The sequence below is a fragment of the Apodemus sylvaticus genome, chromosome 18 (genome assembly GCF_947179515.1).
Source record: "Apodemus sylvaticus chromosome 18, mApoSyl1.1, whole genome shotgun sequence".
In the NCBI taxonomy this organism is placed as follows: domain Eukaryota; kingdom Metazoa; phylum Chordata; class Mammalia; order Rodentia; family Muridae; genus Apodemus; species Apodemus sylvaticus.
In genome coordinates this window covers 20,127,697-20,154,292 of record NC_067489.1, presented here as the reverse complement: position 1 = coordinate 20,154,292, position 26,596 = coordinate 20,127,697, and the positions used below count along the sequence as shown (strand labels likewise).

The 26,596-nt window shown below is 43.5% G+C and overlaps 1 protein-coding gene across 1 annotated transcript; it reads left to right on the top strand.

The window, feature by feature from the left end:
* Nucleotides 1-712: 712 nt before the first annotated feature.
* Nucleotides 713-26,192, top strand: Polb (DNA polymerase beta). The gene is made up of 14 exons (XM_052162610.1): nt 713-847; nt 1,037-1,094; nt 5,306-5,372; nt 7,625-7,699; nt 8,420-8,478; nt 9,328-9,377; nt 11,818-11,869; nt 13,977-14,031; nt 14,123-14,195; nt 14,590-14,660; nt 17,374-17,460; nt 22,859-22,923; nt 23,875-24,014; nt 25,947-26,192. The coding sequence occupies exons 1-14, from the start codon at nt 787-789 to the stop codon at nt 26,039-26,041; spliced, it is 1,008 nt and encodes a 335-aa protein (XP_052018570.1). The 5' UTR covers nt 713-786; the 3' UTR covers nt 26,042-26,192.
* The last annotated feature ends 404 nt before the right edge of the window (nt 26,193-26,596 follow it).

The following is a 26,596-nucleotide window of genomic DNA, read 5'->3' as shown; positions in this document are numbered from 1 at the left end:
TAATACTGGAGTAGAAAAGTGAAAGTGTATGTCCCCAAATATTAATAATACCTAAGGTGGATGACAAGATTGTCATTGACTTTCCTTTCTCCTTCTATACTCTTCAGATTCACCCACGCTACTGTGTATCATCATAACAATTTAACTTTATGCCAAAACGAACTGCTGTGTTTGCAATTAATACGGACCCCATGAGGTACACTTACAAATGGCGCAAGCGCTATATTTCAACTCAAGGAAATTGTAAGAGTCTCACATATAGAGTAGGAGGGTTCTATTGCTGTTTAGTTAAGGCAGACACTTCTTTCTTGTGGTCTTTTCCTAGCTTTAGCTTCTCCCACAAGAGGTATGGATACCTAAACAAACAAAGCCAGAACACGTCTTTAGACCTTGGTTAACATATTCCATTCCTTGTTTTACATGCTGTCCAAAAGCACAGAGCAGCTCTTGGATTCGGACAGCAGAACTGGTACCGGCAATCCTCACATACAATACAGGCCATGCGTTCTGCAGCAATTGTCCACAGCAGCCGACGTCCGCCTCCTTCTGCATCTCGGGCTCTAAATCAGACTGTTCTCCGACTTGGAGAGCAGAAATGATCTCTCAGGCTGACCCACCAGAAGGTAACCCGACCTCCTCGCTGCCCTGGTCCCAGGGATTTCCCACTACCGTCCCCGGCACCCACTAGCCCCGCCCCGTAGCTCGGCGCGTGACGTCACTGCGCTGCGCCCTGTCAGGCGCCGCCATTGTTCCACCGGTAGGACGCAGGTGTGGGTCCCCGGCGCCATGAGCAAACGCAAGGCGCCGCAGGAGTCCCTCAACGGCGGCATCACGGACATGCTCGTGGGTGAGTCCCGGGCCGCTCTCCGGTCCCTCTCCTCAGCCGGGCCTCGCTTCTCCCAGCCCCCTGGTCGCAGTCGCAGCGCCCGGCAGCGTCTGTCCCGGCCGCGGGTGGAGGAACCCGTCCACACCTCCTTCCCGGGACCGGGTTTGCGGGTGTGTCCTCGTGTTCTCGAGCCCTTTGTTGTCTTTTCAGAACTCGCAAACTTTGAGAAGAACGTGAGTCAGGCGATCCACAAGTACAATGCATACAGGTACGTTGTTAGCTGGCGCTCCAGGACATCCTAGCTTGCTGTCAAACTAGGGGTGGAGAGCCGGTGCCCAGTGGTTCTTTGGACGATCCGAACGAGCTTTATCTAAGCTATACAGGGTTTTATAGGGTTAATTCAGAAGAGTTTACAGTTCGGACTGAAAATAGGTATCTGATGCATATATTCCCACCATTAATCTTGAAAGACTGGAAATACAATGTGGCCTTAAAACATAACAAACAACAGTAAATGAGGTCCGAACTGTGACATAGATGTAGTCCAGGAAATCACCTTCCCGCCTGGTTGGGCCGCAACAGATCCTGTTACCTTCCTGAAAACCAATTGCCCATCACTACAAACCTCAGCGGGGACGTTCTCCTGGCCATAATTCCCACTGTCAACTACTTAACCTATAAACATCCTAAAGCCCCCCAGCTTCTAAAAGTAAAAGTAAACCAACCTTGCTTTCCCTAAGCTAGCCCTTACATCCTTAAAATTAGTGTTCTCCAGGGTTGGAGAGATGGCTCAGCTGGTAAGAGCACCGACTGCTGTTCCAAAGGTCATGAGTTCAAATCCCAGCATCCACATGGTGGCTCACAACCATCCGTAAAGAGATCTGACACCCTCTTCTCTTGTCTGAAGACAGCTACAGTGTACTTACATATAATAAATAAATAAATATTTAAAAAAATTAGTGTTCTCCAATAACCTGTTCCATATCTGTATTTTCTCATCTGGAGTCATTACTACTACTACTACTATTATTATTATTATATTTTATTATTTTTTTATTTGGGAGATTATAATTATATCATTTCCCCTTTTCCTCCCTCCAAACACTACCATATATAACCCTCCTCGATCTCTCAAATTCATACCTTTTTTCATTAATTGTTGTTACATATATATTTATATATGTATATACATACATTTTCCTAAATACTTAAACACAATCTGCACCAACTGTTATAGTGTTACTTGTAAGTTTTCAGGGATAACCAATTGGTGTGTTAGGAAAGACTGTTTCTCTGCTCTCAGTATTCCTTAGTTTTCTCTAGTTCTTTGTGTAGGGTTGAGGTCTTGACCACTTTGGTGTGTCTGTTATATTCATATTCAGCTCATGTTTAGGCAGTGACGTTAGTGAGACCTTATGAGTATACCTTCTGACATTTCTGGGCAACACAGCCTCACAGCTATTTCCACAAACCTCTGACTCTCATAGCCTTCCCATTCCCTCCTCCACATTGTTCCCTGGGCCTTACGAGTTATTTTATAGACGCGTCCATTTAACTTGGCTCCATAACTGCGTATTTTGATTGGTTGTGGTTTTCTATAATGGTCTCTGTTGTAAAGAGCAGTTTTCTTGATGAGGGATGAAGGCTACACTTCCTGTGGGTATGTAAAGGCTATATTTATCTGTGGGTATGTGAAGGCGTCACTTATCTGTGGGTATAAGGATGAACATTTAGACTGTAGTTAGGAATTGTGCTGCTTTGGGAAAGTGGTGGTTGTAGGTTCTTCTCCAAGACCTATGACTTCACCAGCCCCAGGTAGTTGTCTAGGTTGCTTGTACCAGGTATGACTCATTTCCCTCTTGATGAGTGAGTCTTATGTCCAATTAGAGAGCTGTTGGTTACCACTGAGATATGTGTGTCCATGCTGCACCCGTAGAGTTAACATGCCATGTAGGTCACTGTGGGACACAGGCGTCATAGCCGGGTAGGACTGTTGGCGGATTCTCTCCTTTGGAAGTTTGTCTGGTATCTTCTGATACCATGAAAGCTAGTCCTCAGAGAAGGGACAGTTCAGGTCAGTTCCAGCTCAGAGACCTCAGGGCTCTGTGTCTGAAATGCATGGCTTCTTCAGCAATAGGGATTTACTTTCTACTTTGGTGGCTTCTAGGGTGCCACCAAAGGCACCAGCAGTAGCCTGTATGTTTGGGAACATACACGACATACTAGGGCATCTCTGGCCAAAGCTCAAAAGAGGACTTCTCATGCCTAGCTTTGGATGTTTGCTTGGGTGTTCTTTGGCTTTTGGGGGGAGCATTGTTAGCTCAGAGTTTAAACTTTGTATGCATTATATACAGACCGATGTTTATTGTGTTGTTTTTTTTTTTTAAGGGAGACATCCATACTGTTATTTTACCAGCCTTCATCCTTCTGTATTCTCTCTCCCCATTCCATAGTTATAGCCATACCTTTTTCTCCTTCCTCACCCCATTGTCTCACTTGAGCCGTGCTGTTCTCCCCATTGCTCCCTGAAGCTCCTATCCTTTCTAAGGTCCCATGTTTTACTTCCTGGTTTGTACAGATACTTTAGGATATGTACTCATACTTGAAGATTTGGAGCTAGAGCCTTCTGTGGAAAGGAGATGCATATTTATCTTTCTGGGTTTGGATTACTTACTATGACATTTTCTAGTTCCATTACCTGCAAAGTTTGTGGATTCATTTTTATTTATTTATTTATTTATTTTGAGGGAGGGTCTTTGTACCCCTGGCTGTCCTGGAACTCACTACAAAGACCTCACTGGCCTTGAACTCAAGGAGATCCTCCTATGTCTGCCTCCCAAGAGCTGGGGTAAAGGTGTGGAACGTCTCATTCGGCTGATTTTTTTTCCTTACAGCTGAATAGAATTCCACATTGTTGTTACTTATTTGAAGACTGAAGGATATTTAGGTTGTTTCCATTTCCTAGCTATTGTGAATAGAACAGCAATAAACATGACTGAGTGTGTGTGTTTGGAATAGGATGTCAGTCCTTTGGGTATATGCTAAAGAGTAACATAACTGGCTCATATGGTGGATTTCCTTTTAGCTTTTTGAGAATTTTTCCAGACCAATTCCCTGAGTGGTTGCACCAGTTTTCAGTCTCACCAGCAGTCATTGAGGTTCCCTGTCCCCCACACCCTGAACAACATTCTGACTTACTAAGGTGAAATCTCAAAGTTGTTTTGGTTTGCATTTCCCTACATGCTAGGGATGATTTATTTATCAGACATTTTTATCTTCTTTCTAGCTCTGTTCAGATCTCTGACCCATTTTTTTAAAATAACTCATTGGTTGGTTTGTGTTTTGATTCTCTAGTTTTTCAGTGCTGCATATTAATCCTCTGTTAGATGTGTAGCTGGCAAAGAGTCTCTCCCATTCAAGAGCTTCCTCATAGGTGGTTGGTTGTCTCTTTAACTGTGCAGAAGCGTTTAGTCTTGTGAAGTCCCATTTGTCAGTTGTTGGTCTTAATTCTTGGTCAAATGCAGTCCTGTTTAGAAAGTCCTTTCCTACAGCTATGCCATGGCACTTCTCTGGCCTCTGTGTTCTTCTAGAAGTTTCAGTCTTGCAGGTTTCAGGTTCCAGTCCCTGATCCTTTTGAGTTAGTTTTTGTTCAAGGTGATAGATATGGTCCTGTTTTTATTCTACTGCTTGAGGACGTCCAGTTTTCCCAGCACCATTTGGCAAAAATGCTTTCTGAAAATACACGACGTGTTGGATGATGATTCAAAGCATATACTACCGTCTGGAGAACCAGAAGCAGCCACTAGACTGCTGCCATCTAACCGGCACTGTAACTGTGTCTTCAAAAGGCCATTCCATCTTTCTATCAGACCAGCTGCTTCAGGATGGTAGGGAACATGGTAAGGCCCATGACTGTGGGCCCACTGTTGCACTTCTCTGGCAGTGGAGTTCCTTAATCAGAAACAATCCACAGGCGGTAGCTTTGGCAGAAGCATTACATGCTGGAAAGGCAATTCCATAACCAGAATAAGAATCTGCTCCAGTAAGGACGAAGTGGTGTCCTTTCCACAGAGGAAGCGCCCAATGTAGTCAGCCTGCCATGAGGTCTCTGGCAGGTCACACTGGGAAGTGGTGCTACATCTGAGGATTAGTGTTGGTCTGTGCTGCTGGCAAATCTAGCACTGAGGAGTAGCTGTAGCAAGGGCAGCCTTGGTGAGTCTCAGTCCCTGTTGTCTTCCCCAGATGTCGTTCTCACCAGTCTCCCAGTCTTGTTCTTTCCAAGTCCCTGAACATCCACCGATCAGGTTTTAAGCTTTACACAGGAGGAAACTCCCTATCCTTGTAAAAATTTAATGTGGATATTTGGTAGTATGTGTAGTTCAGTTTAAGAGAAAATAAACATTTGCTGGATTTTTAATTGTTTCTCTTTCTTCCTACTTATTTACTTACTTACTTACTTATTTATTTATTTATTTATAGAAAAGCAGCATCTGTGATAGCAAAGTACCCACACAAAATTAAGAGTGGAGCAGAAGCTAAGAAACTGGTAGGTTTAATGAACATGTAGTGAACCCTGTCTTTGGAGGGGGTGGGAAGAAAGAAACTGGGTCATGTCGTATTAGTGTGCATACCTGAAGGTTTAAACAGGGCTGGCCGGATGGTTCGGTACATAAGGCTTCCTGCCAAGCCTGCTTGCTGGACCTGACGTCAGTCCTTAGAACTACACAGTAAAGGAGAGATGGCTCTGGCAGTTTGTCCTCTGACTTCCGTGTGTGCTGTGTCATGTCTGCATGCACTCTCACAAAAAAATAAAAAAGAGGACCAGTAAACATGAAACTTCATTAATAAAGTTAGACTAAGACAAGATACTATATAGTGCCTGTCAAATTATCAATAATACATGTGGACAGAAATGTTTCCTGCTGAAGGAGTATTGATTGGCAGTCTTTCTGAAGGATCACTTGGCAGAATATGTATATACCATCCCCCACCTTTTTGAGACAAGATCTCATTATGTGCCTTCGGAGGCCTGGAACTCACATAAAGGTGGCTCCATGGAATGTGTATCTTTTGACCCAGTGTTTTCACTTCAAAGATTCTGTCCTTAGAAGACCAATAGAGCTCCTAAGTGACAAGAATTCATTAGTGTATAACTTTGAGCAAGTACATCCCTACATACTGGGGAAATGCAATAAAAAGACCGCATGGTTTCCATTTGAGAAGAACACTACCTGGTATTGCAGCCATGAGCCTCCTCTAGCTACTGAAGTCTTGAAGTGTGATTACTGTAGCTGAAGAAGAAGGTAAGATCTCAGGTACATTTCACTTAGGCCTTGTTGGATGTGCCGTCTGGTTGTGGCTCTCTGGGAGGTGTCTAGTAGCATCAGTACTAGATGGAACTTAGAGGTGCAGATGCTGCCCTTTCTGCTCACCTCTGACGTCGCAAATCAGGAACTCCAAGGTGGAAGCTAGGATTGTGTTTTAATGGTGCAGTTACTTTTAATTTTTTAACTTTTTTATATTTATTTATGTATTTGTTGGTTTTTCACGACAGGGTTTCTCTGTGTAACCCTGGCTGTCCTAGAACTCTCTCTGTAGACCAGACTAGCCTCACACACAGAGATCAGTCTACCTAGTGTGGGATTAAAGGTGTGGAACACCACTGCTCGCCACTTTTAATTTTTTTAATTACAAAGAAAATTTTGTTACATGTATAGTGTATGTGTTTGTGGTTGTGTGGTTTATGTGCACCATGTGCACGCAGAAGCCTGTGGAGGCCAGCAGAGCACATGGGATTCCCTAGAACTGAAGTTACACACAATCGTGAGCCACTCTGTAGGTGTAGGAACGGAACCTGGTCTTCTGCCAGCACAGTAATGCTCTTAACCGTTGAGCCATCTCGTATACATACTTTTTCTTAACATACTTAATGTCTTTTACTAATATATACTGCAGTGGTTTTTGTGACTGCATATTAGGTCGTTGTAGGAATCTGTTTAACATCTCTTACTGGTGAACCTTAAATTAGTTTGCAAATATTTGACATAAAGCCGCCAAGAACTACTCCTATTCTAAAAGACAGTCTCAGTTAAATAATACAAGCAAATGTCAGAGGGTGTGACTACAGGTGATGTTTGTCTTTCATTTTCAAGGCCATGAGACTGAGAAGTGATCTTGATACCCTGTATGTAACTTTATTTTCACATTGTTTTTGTTAGTTAAAAATTGTTTGCGTTTATTTATTTGGGATATGTATGAATACATACATGCAGTGGTGCCCATGTGAAGGTCAGAGGGCAACTTGCAGGAACCAGTTCTCTCCTTCCACTCTGTGAATTCTGGGGACTGAACCCAGAGCATTAGGCTTGGCAGCACATGCCCAACTCCACAGAGCCATCTTGACAACCCAGTTTTCTCAGTTTCCTTTAATAAAAGTAGGGCATGCTTGTGTGTGTGTGTGTGTGTGTGTGTGGTATGCCTCTCATGAGCCGAGCAACCACTTTCCCACTGACCTACATTTCGCCCTAACCCACAGAGCCATCTTGACCACTGGCCTACATTTCCAGCCCTCAAAAGTTAATTTTATGCAAACAAGAGTGATGTAAAGTTACTAGTGTTTCTCTGTTGATCCTTTAAGCATTTTCTTCTGGGGAGTTTCTCCCGTGGGTTCAGTTTTCTATGCCTTTTGCTTCAAAACTTGCCTAGTAGTCACTTGTTGCTTATTCCTTGGTGTTTATCTTTTGGGATTTGGTAAGCATTGTATTTATATCTCTTCTTTATTTTTAATTTTCTATATAGCCAGGAGTAGGAACAAAAATTGCTGAAAAGATTGATGAATTTTTAGCAACTGGAAAATTGCGTAAACTGGAAAAGGTAACATTTTAGCTTGGTTTTTTGTCCTTCCTTATGGCCTAGAGCAGAGTGGTTGATGTAACTCATTTTAGTGGGACTCAGAGGGAAAAATAATGATTGGACTGTACAGTGTTAGTGAGGCAAGGAAGGCCTCCTGGGCAGCATAGTAAGGCTGTGTCACAAGAGAAAAGAGCCTCCTCCCACTTCTGGGTGTGGCTTTAGGACAAGGCTGGTCTGGGGCAGAGTTCTTCTCAATGGACCAGCCACAGTGATTGCAAATTTTGATAAAAAAAAGAAAGTCATTATCATTCATGTGTCTATGTCTATGTATGAAGTCTCCTGAGCATATTTTATGATTTTGTTTGTTTTAATGATATCATTTCTGATCTTTTACAAAGAGACCTTTTAAAAGTATTGGGAAATTGAAAACTGGAGGAGAATGGGTATTAAATGTGGGTGCTACAAAAGAAACTGTATGCAGCAATGCATTTATAATTAGCTAGATCTTGTTATTCTACAACATATGTATAAAAACAACCCCCAAATCCCATGTTTTGAATAAATTAGAGATGAGAAGTCTTTAGCTCCTCGGGCATCACTCACAACTACTCAGCCCCTGTGTTCTCTGCAAATACAAATACTTTTTTGCTTTATTTTTAGCATACTGGTGTATTTCCAGTAAGATAATTTCAGTTCACAAAGCAGTCTTAAATGATTATTTGATTTTCCTTTTTCATAAAGATTCGTCAGGATGATACAAGCACATCCATCAATTTCCTGACTCGAGTTACTGGCATTGGGTAAGAACTATTTCCTAACAGACACGGCTGTAAATTAGTCTTTTCACGTCACCCAAACTAGAGTGCCCGCTGTTTCCTTTCCGGGCTGGCGCTTCTGTCCCTCCCTCCGCCATTGCTCACAGAGTGCATCTTCACAGCGCAGGGTCTGCAGCTGTGCCTTCTGCTCAGTTGCTCAGTTTCCAAGGCCCTTCCAAGGCACATGTCGGTACTTCCTTCCTGAGACAGCTCGAGTCCGCAGACAAGTGCTTTCTTCCCCCTCCAAACTATTGCAGACTGTGTCTGCTCTGAGCATGCCTAAGTGTTTTCTTTACAGCACCTTGTGAGCCTGAGCACTGGGCACATGAGCAGTTAGAGGTGAGGTGTTAGGTCTGTGGTGCTTTGTTCTCCTTTCCTCTGTACGGGACAGAACATTCCTGTAGAGGTACAATAATTGTCCCAGTGAGTGACCTTTATTAAAGTTTTAAACATAGGAAATTGGAAAGCATAGACAGGTCTTGTCTATGTCACGTTTCCAGCAGTGCATGTGGCACATAACAGGTCCTCAGTAAATCTTAGTCAATGAGTGTGCGAGCGCCCACGTGTCTGTGCATGAGTGTTATGACAGCGAGCTGCTTAGGTGCCTTCTTATGTTCAAGGTCATGACTGTCCACCAAGTGACTGAAGATTCAAAAATTCTTTGGGTAAAATGAACATTAGCAAAGTAACCATGCAGCATCCAGCAGTTTTTGTTTAGCTAATATTAACTCTGTACCTGACAGTAGAAGAGATACCGATTATCACAAAGACTTTGGTTTTCCCCTGCTATTGAGACAGTGTTTTTTACTTGTGTTGTTGTTGTTGTTGTTATAGGCCATCTGCTGCAAGGAAGTTTGTAGATGAAGGAATTAAAACATTAGAAGGTAAGTATGACATAAGTCACTAAGTCCAAGTTAAAGTCTCCAGGAAGGCCATCTTGAAAATCCTGTTCTCAAATAAATGTAAATGCAAATAAAGGTGTTTTCACAACTATATCATAGAGAGCAGGTCTAGAAGAAGGTTAACCTTCCTATCTTAGATATTTTTAGGTTTGTGACAAAAAAAAAATTAAGGCAAGCAGGAAGTTACTTTGTGCTATCTGATCTAGAGAGTGAGCTATAGTAGCCCCCTTTGTAGTTCGAGTCAGCGTATGTATAGCAGGCCAAAGAAGCAGAATGAATAGCAGATAGATGGCAAACATCATCACACCGCTCACTCAGAACATCCAGCCCAAACCAAATGCAGAAGCCCCCTTAAGATGGCCAGCAGAGTTCCCAGCAGAGAATCCTGAGTAGACCAGTTCCCCTCCAGTGAGACTTCTGGGTAGAAGAACAAATACAGCCATAAGATACCATCACCAGATTCGGTGCTCACAGTATCCTGTAGATTGGACTGGAGGAGTTGGAGCACTCAGCTGGGATTCCTGTGAGCTTTTCCTACACAGATGAGCTTCCCATGGCTGAACTGCCTACCGGCCCCTTTCCCACTGCAGGCACTTCTATCATGACCCTGCCCCCATTCACCTTCTAGTTGATAATGAGGGCAGTGGTGGCATACTCGGGCCTGCCACTTGTCACAGAGCTAAGAGGGCCTTGAAGGACACCTTAAGATACATATACTTGGGTCTGAAATGGGGTGTGTGGGGGGGAGGGGACAGTCCTGCTTTGAAAGAAACTCAAACAGCACATGTCAGACTTCTCAGCTTAAAGGCAATAAAGTAGTGATTATTTGAAAAAGTTGGGTCTAAATTGCTTGTTTCTTCATATTTTAGGCAGTAACATTTTAGACTAAAAGATAAATTGTATATGTTGGCAGAATGTTTCTGTTAGAGATTTACAAGCTGTTGGAGGAATATTTGCTTTCAAAGAAATGGAGGGAAACTTAGAGCCTAAATCAAATAATTTTAGTACATTTCCCTTAACCTAACATAAGCTTCCTTTAAATCTCCTCACTTTCCAAGAGTACATGTGGATTCATTGTCACATACCGTGGAATGTGTACTATGCCCCACTTAGCATAGGATGAACTATTTGTGGGTTCAGCTACTTCTACCTAACGCAGACAGGCCAGGTGGACAGGCTTTGGAAACTGATCTTGTTCTGATTGCCACTCCAAATCCTCACTGTAGTAGGTTTGCTCGGTCCCTCGGCTTCTGGGCCGTGTGCTGTGTATTTCCCACTCACAGAATTTTATGTAATGTCTTAGAGTAATTAGAGCAGAGAGCAGGAGTGGGCACGTCAACCTGGCACTGTGGGGCACTCCTCTGTGGCAGGACTTGTCAACTAGCCAGAATATAAACTACCTGTATCTCAGAAGGACGGTATATTTTTTTGCCTGTGTCATATACAGTTTCTCCGAGTAAGATGATTGGCCAAAAGGGTCAAGAACTTATGAGTTTGACAAAATTATTCACCTGGTGATGCTAGCACCTCCTTCTCTGGTTTTTTATATGTCATAATTCAGATATGTAATATATTGGTGCCTGTATATAATTGTTTCCATTTCATTTTAGATATATTTGGTAGTATTTTCTCTGGGAGGTAGTATATGTGCATTTATCAAAAAATGCATATTTTCTCCATTTCTTTAGAGGGAATTTATATATCTCTTAATATACTGGTTATTAAACAAATTACATTTGAAGCTTAATTGTCTTGGTTTTTCTTTAGCAAAAGTTGCTACTGCATTCATGCCTAGGAGGACACATTAATGTTAAGTTTTTCCCAGAGTAAAAGATGAGCATTATACCCTTCTCTCCATTAGCACAGTGTCTTCACAAATTCATGCTTAGTGTGAACTGAACAGGGAAGCTTAACATTAACACGTGTCTAAGAAGGAGTCTGCCCAGCATTGTAATGACGCAGACATAGGCAGGCTGATCTGAGTTCAAGGCCAGCCAGGACTATGTTGTGACACCCTGTCCCCCATCCAAAAAAAAGTCAATTATAAAACCTTAAGAAGCTGTGGTTTCTATTATTGCTATAAACAGTGTAGTTAGCTACATTAACTATGTTAAGGGTATTTTAACTCTAGCCATTAAGATTGCCTGTAACTCCTGGTTTGTTTATATACTTTTTCATGACCCTCTAATTGAAATTTTCACTCGTTACATAAAAATGATCTTAAAGTCAGATGTATGCAATGTTGTCTTGAAAAGTTATTACGAGTTCGTAGTCTCTGTGGTATTTTTTTAGTCATTGTATTTTGAAAATCATTTTAATATCTTTTTCTTCAGGGTAGTTCTTTGTAGAAAAGATAATTGATTTTAATATCTTTTTCTAAAATATAATCAATTTAAACAACTCAACTTTATCTCCTATTCAGATCTCAGGAAACATGAAGATAAATTGAACCATCATCAACGAATTGGACTGAAGTAAGATAGCCAATTTTGATACTTCAGATGTAAACGTTTTCATAGACATTTGGTGTTTTTTTTACTTTGTGAGATTATAATATAATAATATTTCTCCCTCCACTTTCCTTCCTCCAGATCTTCCATATATCCCTTCTTACTCTCTTTCAAATACACGGCCTCTTTTCATTAGTTTTTACATATGTATGTGTGGACATTCTTTGATAACCTTGTGACTTAGCTGAATACAACCATGTTTTTATACAGAAATGCTGAGCTCTGTGCAGAGTTTTGTAAACTCTGCCTGTGCTCATATGTTTTATTATTGCATTGTGGCTGCATGCTTAGTTTTCATTTTCTTTGAGAATTCCTTTTATTCTCTTAACTTTTATAGGAGAACTTCCTTTTAAATATGGAGAAGTGAGAACTGAGTAGATCACACAGAGTTTAGGTGTGGTTCTTTTGGGGAATGGCTGTTATTGAGATATTACTTCACCTTGAATTCCTCATGTTGCTCTGGCTGGTCTCACACTTGTGGTTCTCTTGCCTGGCCCTCCACGATCTCAGATTACAGGCTTGAGGTCTAGACCAGCACAAGAAGCTCTTCAGGAATTTACCCATGGTCTGGGAACATGAGGCACATTTAAAGTTTGCATGAATTTAAGAAAGATCTCAAATATGTACACTAGCATCAACAATGATTTTGTATAGCACATGTTACAGTGCTAATGTACTAGCACTCTGTGATTCTGGGCTTATACAATCTTGGTGATTTGATCCAAATTACATTTTTTTTCCTAGTGGTGCCTTAGGATTTCTTTCATTTTTGTAGTCCTTGGAGAACCTGAGTGTTAGGGGAATTCATAAGGTCTTCTAAAGAGCCTGTACACTCAGAACTATTCTGAATGCATACACTATCATTCTTAGGCATATATGTAGACATTATTTCATGCTGTAATACTATCCTATTGGGCTTCCTGAGATACAGTTTATACATTATGTAGTTAACCTGTGTAAAATATACAATTGAACAACCTTTAATATTTACAGGGTTGTGCAGCCACGATTACAGTCAGTTTTAGGAGATTTTTCCTACCCTAAAGGAGCCTGGTATTCTCTTCTCATTTAACCCTCATACAAGTCTTCCCAAGCTTAGGAAGCAATAATCTTTCTACTGCTACAACTCTTCCTGTTCTGGGTGTTTCCCACATCTTTCATGACTGGCTTATTCACTCAGTGTCTTGTTATTCTTAGGTTCATCCATATTGTAGGATAATATTTTAAATACAAAATTTTTGGTATAATTTTCAACATGTATACATTATATAACATTTTGTTACATATATATTGTATAAGGTATTGTTACATGTATACATTGTATCATGTTATAAATCAGGGTAAATAATATATCCTTATCCTCAACAGTTATAATTGTCATGTTGTAAACATTTAAAATTCCTTCTAGCTCTTTGATGTTGTATGTTATTTAGAAAGGAAATGAAATAAAGCCATATATTGGTTCATTTGCATCTAGCTTCCCTCCAGACAGTAGCACATTGGAGCCTTCTCCCTCTTTTTGCAGGTTTTAGGTGCTTTGACCTATAAACCGTTAACTTTATCAGTAGAGGGCAATTTCCTTTGAAAACATGGAGCAAAAATGCCTATTTTACTGTAGCCTGGGTTGTTGATTTGTTTGTTTATTTAGACTAGGTCGCATGTATCCAGGACTGACCTTGAACTTGCTATGTAGCCAGAGAAGGATGAACACCTCCTAAGTGCTGTAATTACAGGCATATGCCACCAGGTCTGGTTTATCCAGGGCTTTGTGCTTGCTGGGCAAAAGATCTCCCACCTAAGATGCATTCTGATCCCCAATTTTTTATTCTTATGTGAATATAAAGTTTATGTGGAAATTAATTTAAAGTCTGAAATTTTACAAAGGATGCAGTTTGGCTCAATTAAACAGTGGGTGCTTTCTCTACCACCTGCCGTTGCTTTCTTCTTGTCTTCTAAATGAATTCGAGTCTTGTTTTTGACAAATGATTTCCTTCTATGCTTGATATTGGTAGACAGTTGTTAGACACTAAAATTGTACAGAAATTTCTTTCCATTCGTTTTGTCTTTCTAGATACTTTGAGGACTTTGAAAAGAGAATTCCTCGTGAGGAGATGCTGCAGATGCAGGTAAGCGTGCGTGCATGTGTGATGCTCTCTGTGGCATGAGGGAGCCAGCTGTTGTGAGAATACTGACTTCAGTTTTTTTTTTTTCTATTAGGATATTGTACTTAATGAAGTTAAAAAAGTGGATCCTGAATACATTGCTACAGTCTGTGGCAGTTTCAGAAGAGGTAACATATTTCATACTCTCGAGTTGTTCATGGCTTGATGTTAAAGTTACCTAGTGTAACATCAAGTGTGTGTAACAGACGTGGATTAAAAAGATGTGATCAGCACCAGTCACCTCATAGACTCCCTAGGACCCACAGTATTAGTCAAGTCTGCTTGTGCATGTTTATCCCGTTACTCTTGTTCATCCCATATTCTGTTGTCTCTATCATTGTACCTGAGTGATTGGGCAGAAGTGGACGTCTTTTAACTCATTTTAGATACAGAGTTACAGTGTAGTAGAAAGTTACCCTGTTGGAAGTAGGGCCCTTATAGTGTGTCTTTGATTTCATTCTAAGTTGGTCTAATTGGTAGGTTTACATAGAGAATTCTTTTTTATGTTCTTTTTTATCATAGGCGCAGAGTCCAGTGGAGACATGGACGTTCTGCTGACCCACCCAAACTTCACGTCAGAATCAAGCAAGCAGGTACCTCAGAATGTATAAGCAAATGTGATCAGTCTTACTCAGAAGGAGTATCATTTTCTAACTGGTAGTTGGATATTTTCACCATGTGGATTTTGTTTGTTTATGGTGCTGGGGATTGAACTTGGGGCCTCATGCAGGGACTCTACCACTAAGCTATAACCCTAACCCTGAAATTTATTTTAATTTTTATATATAGAGAGACATATACAGACACACAGAGTATTATTGCAAATTAACCATAAAGAAGGAATAAATGAGTGAATGAATCTCTGGGAGGGCAATGTGCTGATGCTCCTCACCATGTAAAGTTAGAAAGGATAAAGAGCTAACATGAAAGGGGCCCTCAGTGACAGGAAGGCACGGGGACAAGAGCCCACTCTTAGACGTGAACGTCTGTGAATGCTCTTATTGTTTTCCATGATAAACCAGCATCTATAGATAAAAATATGCCACGAATAGTACCACATTTCTGTTACAGGTATCTGTAAGTGATAAAACCACATAATTTGTAGCGTGAGAGCCCACAGGAAGGGAGAGTGCTGGGAGCTCTGGAGACGCACGCTGACTGTCGAGAGTGCGCATGGATGCCCCACATCAGGGCTGGTGCTGTTGCAGTTCTCATGTGTGCAGATATCTCACAGTAACTCGTTTCCAGCAGCTTTAGTTTTGATTTTCTTTTTTTTTTTTTTAAGGAATCCATACTAATTCAGTGTTTATCTTAAACATAGCCAAAGACTATGGTTAGAAAGGAGTCCCTGTGCCTTTGCTCCATGGTCTTGTCCCCTAGAAGATCAAGAAACCCATAGTGTTTTTCATCTCTCTCTCCTGTCCCTGGGGTCTCTATCACAATTGGTTCCTTACTGTGGCTGCCTGGTCTTATAGCACAGCATCTACATCTGTCTCTGACATCACATGAGCCAGGACACAGCCATCTGGCAGAATCTTTGCACAGCAGTGGGTACATGGGTGTCCACTGCCTGTCATCCTGCTGGTCCCCTGGACTGTGTCCTGTGAGAGGCAAAGTGAGATACACAGAAGGAGTCAGTTTTTTGAGCATCTCCTAACATCTAAAGAGATGATATTAGAGAAGATATTTTCAGAATTATTTACTATCAATTTCAGAAACACAGCATAAAATACATATTTTTGTTAAGAGAATTTTTATCTGTTCCCGTAGAGCCAGAGATCTGGCTTACCAAGGAAAGCCGCCCGCCACCACGGCTGGCAGGGTCCGTCCCCGAACCACATGTGGAGGGAGCTGATTGTCTCAGCCTGTTCTCTGCCTCCACATGTGTGCGTGTGTGTACACTTACACACTAAAGGAGTAAATGCAAATAACTACTGTACAACTTGCTCAAAACATATAAAGGCAGATATTTTAAATTTTAGAATATTTTTGCCTTTTAAAAAGAGCTAATTTTTTTGCTTTGATGAAGCCAAATAAAGTTTATTATCACACAAAGCATAAGTAGTTTTTTTAAAAGACTTACGTATTCATTATGTATACAACATTCTGTCTGCGTGTATGTTTGCAGCCAGAAGAGGGCACGGGTCTCATTATAGATGCTTCTGAGCCACCTGTGGGTGCTGGGGGTGAGCTCAGGACCTCTGGAAGAGCAGCCATCTCTCCAGCCCCACATAAGTAGTTTCTAAGAAAAAAATCATTTCATTTCATTTCATTTTATGGTCAGACATGGCGGTGTGGGCTTGTAATCTCTTCATTTGGGAGCCAAGAGGATTAGCAGGAGTCAATGTTAGCCCACTCCAAAGTGAATCCCAGGCCTCACAGGGCTATGAAAAGGGGGGGTGTGGAATGGTTCAATTTGATGCATTTTCTGCCAGAGGGGAAATATACTGAACACATGAAAGAGGAAGCTTGGGAAGATAGCTTAAACCTGCAGCCTGAGTTGAATGCCTGAGACTCACTGTAAAAGCCAGATGTGGCTGGCGTGCATCCGGAATCCCAGCATTCCTCTGGGAAGATGGGAAGTAGAGACAGGGCCGTCAGTGGAAGATCGCAGGGCAGCTGTCCTGGAGCGTGCCGAGTAGAGCTGAGAGAGCACAACATGAGACATGACCAGCTCTGAAGCTCTGTTCCCTGACTATAAACCACAGCACACACAGGTTGGTATGCACACACATTAATTAAATGAGTAAGTAAGTTTGGAGATTTATGTCTTTAATGATGCACATGTGTCTGTGTAGGAATGTGTATGTGGGCACAGGTGCCCTCAGAGACCAGGGGTGTTGGATTCCCTGGAAATGCAGTTACAGGTAGTTGTGAGCCACCCAGTGTGAATGCTAGAAATTAAACTGGGGTCGTCTGGAAGAACAGTAAGTGTTCTTAACTACTGAGCCATCTTTCCACTCCCAAGTAACTTCTTTTTTAAAGGAAACAGTATAGGACCGAGGACATAACTCAGATAGAATGTTTGAATGTATAGCGTTCACAAGGCTCTGGGATAGGACCCTAGCACTGCTAAAACAGGGCATGCTAGTGCAGCCGCAGGTTATCTTGTTCTACATATTCCTAACACAGCTTGGATAGTCCATATTCCTTCTCAAAGAAAGAAAGGAAAAAAAGAAACGGGTTTAGGAGACATAGCTCAGTGGTAGAGACTCAGGCCCTGGGTTCACTTTCCAACACCAAAAAAAAACATGGTTTCTTGTTGTAACAGTATTCTTTTTCTATTTCCTAATCATGATTATGCAGCCAAAGTTGTTACATCGTGTTGTGGAACAGTTACAAAAAGTCCATTTCATTACAGATACTCTGTCAAAGGGTGAAACAAAGTTCATGGTAAGTGTTCGTTTGTGTTAACTCCTCCATGACTGTAGCTTTCTGTCACTATCAACAAATAGCTGCAGGGCAGAGCGTAGTGGCACAGCCAGAGCTCTGAGAGCCTGGGAAAATTGGTTATCACAATGTCTTAGCTCTCAAAGCTACTTCCAGGATAGTTTACTAAAGGGTTTTCTTGTAAACACTTTGTTAATCATTCGAATCACCAAGATAATTAGGCAGAATTCACTCTTTAAAACTATTTATCATAACAGGCACTAAGTAAATTCTTTCCTAAAATAGCAAATGACTTCATATTCTCCAAAGATTTTTATTAAGTGAGGTTAGAAATGCCTGATTATTTCCAGGTGGAAAAAAACCCATCTCAAGAAAGAGAGAGAGAGAGAGAGAGAGAGAGAGAGAGGGAGGGAGGGAGGGAGGGAGGGAGGGAGGGAGGGAGGGAGGAAGGAAGGAAGGAAGGAAGGAAGGAAGGAAGGAAGGAAGGAAGGAAGGAAGGAAGGAAAGAAGGAACAGGAAGGAAAGCTTGGCCAAGGCTGATTAGTAACCTGTTACAGCAGTGAAGAGAGAAAGAGGACTTGGGTTCTGGGGCAGACCTGGTGCAGGGAGCCTGTCACAGGGCACTTGTGGAGACTTGGTAAAGTCCACTCTGCTGAACCGTCAGAGTTCGGTGGCCTTTGCGCTGAGATGTTAACCCAGCACAAAGGTTGAAGCAGGAGGGTTGCCATGAGTTCAAGCCCTGCCTAGGCTACAGAGGGAATTCAGGTCACACCAGGCCAGAGTCAGACTGTGTCTCAAAAAAAAGGGTGGCAAATACATTAAAAACAGATAAGTAAATCTCTCTGCGTAAGAAAGCAGGAAAGCTATGACAATCAAATTCTCACATTTTTCCTTGGCTTGCCTTTATTCTGGTTACTTCATTTGGGTTTGTTTTTGTCCGTGCTGTACTTTCCCATGTCACGTGACAGAAAGGAAAGCCTGTTAGCTGAATAGCAAGGCAGTGATTGAGAAAGAACAGCAGTGATTTCCAGAGCCCCAGAAGTTTAGGTGGGATAAATTAGCACCCTGTGGACCAGGTAGGTGACAGCTGCATGGCTATTTTTACGTGGGTGCCAGGATCAAACCCAGGCCCTGACACTTGTGTGGCCACCTACTGACTGTCTCCAGATCCTTTAGCCTTTTTAAGAAGCATATATTAACTACAGTAATGACTTCCATTATAACATTTGTATGCATGTGTATAAGATGTTACGACATTTTTGTATATATGTGTAATATATTATTAGCCTGGGTTGTCCCCTTTCCACTTGTGATCTCCTTCCTCTTCCCAGTGTCCTTCCTTTATGTACATATCTTCCTGTACTACTGTCTGGTGGCCCAGTACGTTAGAGGTGCCTGCATGAGTGGGGGTCATTATATGCACATGGGCCACCTAGCTGTGTCTAAACCACTAAAGAAAAGAGAATCCCCTTTCACACCATTAACATCTGTAGATCCTAAGGAGAGACTGGGCCTCCTCAGCTTCTCTTCTCAAGCAACCTGTAAGTCCTCAGGGAGAGGCGGGGCCTCATCAGCCCATCCTCCCTTGAGGACCGAATAGTGATGGCCTGCTCTCACACCCAGATACTCACAGCTGCTGAGAGTTGTAGAGCACAGTAGCATATCCTGCCTGGAAAACAGCATTCCACCGCATCCCGCCCCTTCCTCTGCCGCTTCCTGCCTCTTTCCTCTGCTCCCTGAACTTTAAAGGCTGGGCTATAGTATCCCATGTAGGGCTAATCCCCCTCATCCTCATCTCTGAAGTGAGCCCTGCAGTAACTGACACCCTCCAGCTTACACAGACATACTACACAGTTCAAGAGACACATCATGTTCACATGGAGTACCACGCACTAACCCAGCAGGCATGTGCCCCACCGTATCTCAGGTCAGTAGTATACAGTGACAGTCACAGCTCAGTGAGACATCTCTCCCCCAGCAGCCTGCACAGTACCCGCCAGTTCTTATAAAGGGACCACAGACTCAGTTGTGCTTCCTTTGTCTTGGCCATCTTACAGACTAGATCTCATTGAGTTGACTGTTGGGATTATCACAACAGTGGCTCATGCCTGTAATTCCAGCAGTAGAGAAACTGAAGCAGGAGAATTGCCAGTTTGGGGCCATCCTAGGCTACATAGTTCCAGACCAGGCTGTGCTGGTTGGTTTTTGTTTATGTGACATTAGCCTAGACATATCTAAGAAGAGAGGTTTTGGGGGTTTGTTTGTTTGTTTTTAAGACAGAGTCTCTTTAGTCCTGGCTGTTCTGGGGCTTGCTATGTAGACCAGGCTACCCTGGAACTCTCTGAGAAGAGAGAATCTTTACTGGTCCACAGAAAAGATTGTGGGTATTTTCTTGATGGATGTGGAGGCCAGTTCATTGTGGTGGTGCCACCCTGGGCCGGTTGGCTTGAGTTTTATAAGAAAGCAAGGTGAGCACACCACAGAAAGCAAGGCAGTAGACACTGGTCCTCTGCGGGCTCTGAGCTGGTCATTGACTTCCTCTAGTCAGAGCCGGTGCTCTGGGAGCTCTGAGATGAGAGAGCCTTTGCCTCCTAGGCTGCTTTTGGGTTTGTGTTTCATGACAGCAGTAGAAATCCTAACATGCCTGTCTGGGCCACACACAACACCCTGTCACAACCAAAACCAAAACAAGCGTTGCCTTAAGATAGTAGTGATCGAATTCAATGCAAGCTAGCATGAGTCTAGGTTATTCTTTTATGTGTGTTTTGCCTGCGTGTATGCATGTGTACCGTGTGCATACCTGGTGCTTATGGAGGTCAGAAGAGGGTGTCCAATCCCCTGGAACTGGAGCTGCAGATGGTTGTAAAGGCCATGTGCTGATGACAGAAGCTGGGTGCTCCTAGAGAGCAGCAAGTGCTGTCAGCCGCCACGCCCTCTCTCCACGGCCTTAGGTTGTTCCGCTGTTCTTTATATAAAAGTAATACTTCAAAAAACCCACCTTTTTCTCTGCATCTCTTGAATATCTGTTAGCTTTATAAATATCATTGGTTCCATTCAAGTGGACAGATCTTGACTGTTTTGAGGAAATGAAAGGTTTACTTTAGAAACTCAACATGAAACAAAAATCCATTGTCGTAAGAATTCTACAGGAACACAGATGGAGTCTTTAATATTAGCACATCAGAAAGTAAAATTAGCCTGAGTAAGAGAACAAAGTAGTTGAAACCCAGTCTCTGGTGACAAATAGCTGGCCTGTGAGTCCAGGCGTCCAGGGCTGCAGCTGAGCACCTGCTAATTCCAGCTGGGACCACTAGGACTGGACCACCTGAAGGTAAATTCCAGGCAGAAGATGCGTTTCCTATCGTGAAAACAAGTCTGTTTCATTAAGCTGGAGGAACAGCTAAAGAAAATGCCTAGTTTAGATCAGACTTTTCTGTTTTGCTGAGTGAGACTGGGTGGCTTTTAGTGACACAATTAGCTTAGAATATGACAGTAGGCACTTACAGTTGGAAACACTGTGAGATTTGAGACAGGAGAGATGGCTCAGCACTTAAGAGTGTGCCCTGCTCATCCAGAAAACCTGAGTTCAATCCCTACCACAACTTACCTGCACCTCCAGCTTCAGGGCCAACACCTCTGGCCTCTGTGGGCGTCTCTGTGGGCACACACACACACACACACACACAAGATTTTAACATTTTAAAGTAATATGGTAAATTTTGTAGCTTTTTACATGTGTAGGATGAATAATCGTCTAGTTCAGAAATATTGCCTATTTTTGGAAAGGGAAAAGCTGATAAAACTTAACTCACCAAACTACCGAAGCAATGGCTAGAGAGAGGTCAGTGGCTAAGAGTGTGGAGGGTGGAGAGATAGGTCAGTGGCTAAGAGTGTGGAGGGTGGCCGCAGCTGCCGTAATACTAAGGATAGGTTGTCTCAGGCCTCTTGCCTCTGTGAACACCTAAACTCAATGTGTGCACCCATACACACATTACAGAGATGGTATACTTGATATAATAGGGTTTTTAATAATCAAATAAATCCCCATTTTCCTGGGTTCTATTCTGTCCCGCTGCCTCTGCATTACCTATGTTAAGTCACTAGCCCTAAATCATCACCTGTGAATAATCCCCAGGCCTTTACACACACACACACACACACAATTAAAATAAAGTAAATGTTAATAAACACTAGAACGGTGGTGAAGACTCAGGCACATAGAAGATGACCCAATAATCTCTTCTCGTTTGCTTCGTTTTCCCTCCTTCTAAGCTTTCTTCAAACTCTCCTACTTTTATAGCATGCTAAACCTTTCTTGAATATTCCTAATCTGTAATATTTTGCCTCCTGCTGAGTCAGATTATCTTGTAGTCTGTGAACATTACTGGCAGCTGTCTCGGTTTGCTTGCTCTGTGCATAGTCATGACTGAGTTCAGGTTGTTTCTTCCTGCTTGCTTTGCTCTGTCATGCGTGGTGCTTCCCTTGACGAGTCTACTCTAGGACCTGCAGAGGCCGAGTCCTGCTGCCTGGTCCTTCCTTGCCCTCTGTGTGGCCCTTTAGTTATGGGAATACACTGAGCAGGTGGAGGCGGTACATCCTGACCTGGACACACAGTCGGAAGCGTGTCTCTCTGCACTGTCAGAATTCACTGAATGATAATAAGTTCGCAAACTACACAGACAATTTCAGCTCTGCAGCTGGTTAGATAGAGTGCTAACATATCAGATGGAGAGTTGCTGGAAACATTCAGGAATGAGTAGGTGTGGGGTCAGGCTGAGCTGCAGAAGCAAGGTCAGGACCAGGGCTGGAGAGTGTGTCATACGCACAGCAACAGCGTCGGAGTGCCCTGGCTGTGCAGCCTTCGACACGTGCCCAGTGGAGATAGCAAGCGCCAGTGGTCTGGACGTTACAGTGCTGGGTGACCTTTTATAAGTGGAGGGTTCAGGTTGAAGATACTGATTTGTCTCAGGCCTAGTTTTCCTGGCACAGTTTTAATAATTCATGTATCCCCGTGTTCCCAGTCTTCTTTGACAGGTTTACAGGTAACACTTTTTCATGTATAAGAATAAGTTATCAGTCTCCCCCTCATGGCTGCTGCTGGACGGTGGGTGGTCTCTCAGAGCACAGAGGAGAACAGTTGAACTGCCTCTGCATTTATACTCAGAATGGACTCATCCAGGGCAAGGCGGTCTGAAAGCCACAGCTTCACACAGCTTAGAGCAGTGCAGGGACTGCACAGGAGGCAGCCTCTTCTTCATAGAGAGCTTAGATATGGTTCTATGCTAAAAGTACACAAAATTGTAGGACTGCTGGAGTTAGCTCAGAGTGCATCCATCTTGAACATCTGATGAAAATCAAGCCTCTAGCGAAGCCATCTGACATCCTTTAAATGTCCACACAGGGTGTTTGCCAGCTTCCCAGTGAGAGTGACGAGAAGGAGTATCCACACAGGAGAATCGACATCAGGTATGATTCAGGTGGTTGAGTCCTGTTGGCTCCTCTACTTAAGGTTACATAGGTATGCAGAGCTACCTTTTAAGGGATGATAAATTCCTGTGAAATACAATGTTAGGCTGAACTTGTACGTCTACAGACAACAGTTTCTCAAGATTTGCTCCTCACTAGAATTTGGCCATAGCTCGCATGGTTTCCTGTGTTGTAATAAGTAGATGCACACCTCCAGCACAGCAAAGCTTCCTGGGACATGGAGTTATTGCCCAGGTTCTGGGAGCCCATCAGCCTGGTCTCAGCTGTCTGTCCTGATATGTCAAAGACAACGGCACAAGCTCTGTAAGCGCTAGGTTCTGGGAAGAACAGACACGAGCTTCTGACATCGGGGCCCATGTTCTGGGCTCTGGTTTGAGCTTTAGGTCTAAATAGGGGAAGAATTCACGCAGGGACCAAGGGAGGTGAGGTATGCGCAGCTACGTGGTTCTCAGAAGGCTGTGCCCTAGATCCATCAGTGTCTGGGCTTGCATCCTGCAAACTGGCCCAATAGCTCCTGAGAGATGGCTCTTCCTGCTCCAGTGTGCAGTCTCAGCCTCAGCAGAAATTGCCCTTGTCAGGGGGATGACCCTACTGTTTGAGGTCCCCCATTCAGGACCCCAGGTGACTCGAGGTGAGGGAGAGGTTCGGGATGATGGTGGAAGTAAAGCAGGAAGCTCAGACAGGGCAGTCCCGCTTCACTGAACTTGTGGGTCCTCTTTAATAGGCAGTGTGTAGAAAGCAGCTGCCAGCAGCTGGGGTCCCAGGTGCAGGCCGAGGTCATCTGGTGGCCATTGAACAGTCAGCCCAGCATCGGCCTCTTGTGGACCACTAGAGTGCGCAGGCTTGCCTCGGGTGTTTTGTCTTTACTGGTGTTAGAAAACCTTTATTTGTCAAACTTGAAATATGTGATAACACAATATTTTCCCTAAGGTTGATCCCCAAAGACCAGTACTACTGCGGTGTTCTCTACTTCACTGGGAGTGACATCTTCAATAAGAACATGAGAGCACATGCCCTGGAAAAGGGCTTCACAATCAACGAGTACACCATCCGCCCCCTGGGCGTCACCGGTGAGTGTCTGGGACGCCTGAGCAGCCATCCGTTCATCTGAAAAGAAGGTTGTTCCCAAGGATGTTTAGCTTGGGTTGTCAGCAGGTGCTATAGTGCCTGTAATCCCAGCACCCGGAGGTCTGGAAGTAGGATTAGCCTTGGCTACTCATCAAGTTTGAGGGTAGCCTGGGCTACATGAGCTTCCTCTCAAAAACAAGATATTAAGATAACAAATTCTAAGAAGACTTTCAGTAATCCTGCTGCGATGGTTTGAATGTGCTTGGCCCAGGGAGAGGAGCTAGGGCCTTGTTGGAGGAAGAGTGTCGTTGTGGGGGTGGGCTTTGCCACACTTCTCCAGTTTGCCTTTGGAACAAGCTGTAGAACTCTCAGCTCCCCAGCACCATGCCTGCCAGGACAGGGCCGTGTTCCCACCATGCTGATAATGGACTGAACCTCTGAGCCTATATGCCAGCCCAGTTAAATGTTGTCCTTATAAGAGTTGCCTTGGTCATGGTTTCTGTTCACAGCAGTGGAAACCCTGACTAAGACACCTGCCATTTAATTGTAGCTTCTTTATGTTTTTAAATACCAGAAACAAGATCCTTTTAAGGCCTCAGCTGCCAGTAAGGCAAGAGTTATTTCCAGCTCTGTTAGAACTGGTTATGTTGTTGGAGTTGTAGCTTAGTTACTACAGGGCTTGTCTTGCATACATGATGCCCTGGCTTTGATCCTCAGCAAAGTGTGTCAGGGAGGGGGCTTAAGTCCTTCCAACTCACTTATGACACTCATTAAAGAATCTTACTGATCTGAAGGGTTTTGTTTTGCTGTACCTCTGATGCGAATGAAGCACTTGGGTATCGTTTATTTTAGTGTCCCTCAAACTGGTGCCTGGGACTGTGGGTCGGTGACAAAGCACGTCCTTAGATGCAGTCAGGCCTAGGTGCCTTCGCCACCACCCACACTCCGGAGAAAAGAAAACAAAAGTTAAAACATTATAGAGTACTTCCTGGGTAATTACTTTCATGTCATACTGTAAGATTTAAAGAATAGATGAATAGATGAGGTAGCTCAGCGGGTTAGGACTTCCAGAAAGCCTGGCCCTGGCACTCACAGTGGAAGGAGACCGGGTTCCTGTAGTCCTGTCGTCCACATGTCCCCTCTGCGCCCTCTGACACACGCATGCTCACTGCATGGTCACACCCACATGCAAAGCTAGTAAATGAATATAATAAATGTTTCTAAAACTCAGAATTTTAAAATCTCACTCAGCATTTCAAATCTACTGTGTAATTTACTAGTAGTATGTACTGGAAAAATAGGGTTTTATCATTTTATCTTAAAAGTTATACAGATGGGACTTATATCTCATGTAGATTGGAGCGTTGCTTTTCAAATTTCAACATTCAGACAATTTCCTGGGTCTGTATTAACCATGTGGGTTCTAAGTTCATGGGTATTCAAGCTCCTGTATTTCATTTCATTCATTTAATTTTGATTTTAATAATATTGATCGCTCTGTAGCCCAGGCTCCCTTAGCCGTGCACACACCTGATGCAAGAGTCCTTAATTGTGGTTAAACTCCTAAGTCATGCCATTACTACCAGCTTTAGGATAACCACAGTCTGAGTTGCAAAAACACTGTTTTATGAGCCGTCAGAAAGGGCCATGAGACTCTCTGGGCCATGGCTGGGACACCCAGGCTCTGTCTGTAGCACAGGTAACAAGACAAAGGTTCATACAGACGGTGTCAGCAGGTGGAGGCGGCAGGGCAAGAGAGTGCGTCCTCCAGCCACCTGGCTCACTTCCCCCTGAGCTGGAAATGGACCCAGGGCCGTGCTTTCCGAGCCAGCCTGCACTTCTGATGGAGTCCCCCAGGCCGGGCTCGCTCTCAGTCTGCCATACTAAAACAGTTCCCAAGGAGTTCTTGACGCGCGTTTGTTCTCTCCCTGCAGGAGTTGCTGGGGAGCCTCTTCCCGTGGACAGCGAGCAGGACATTTTTGATTACATCCAGTGGCGCTACCGGGAGCCCAAGGATAGAAGTGAATGATGCCCCTCCCTACCCCAGGCTAGCCCACTAGGAGTCCTAATTTATTTCTTAACCTTTGCTATGTAAGGGTTTTTTGGTGTTTTTAAGTGATTGCTTCTTCTCTGTTCTTACCATGTACTATAGTCAATAAACTTCTTGAGCGATTATTGAATATTAGCAAATGTGTTTAAATTTAGTTATGTTTGTGATCACAGGACCATGGGTTTGCTAGAGAAACCTGACCTGATGTGAGAGCCAGTGTGTATGAATTCTCACTCGCACCTCACGTGCAGCAGTCTCCCCGCTTGTCCCGTTTGCCCTTTACAGGCCAGCTGGCCCTCCCACAGCTGGCCCTCCCACAGCTGCCTCTCCCACAGCTGGCCCTCCCACAGCTGGCCCTCCCACAGCTGGCCCTCCCACAGCTGCCTCTCCCACAGCTGCCTCTCCCACAGCTGGCCCTCCCACAGCTGGCCCTCCCACAGCTGGCCCTCCCACAGCTGCCTCTCCCACAGCTGCCTCTCCCACAGCTGGCCCTCCCACAGCTGGCCCTCCCACAGCTGGCCCTCCCAAGCTGCC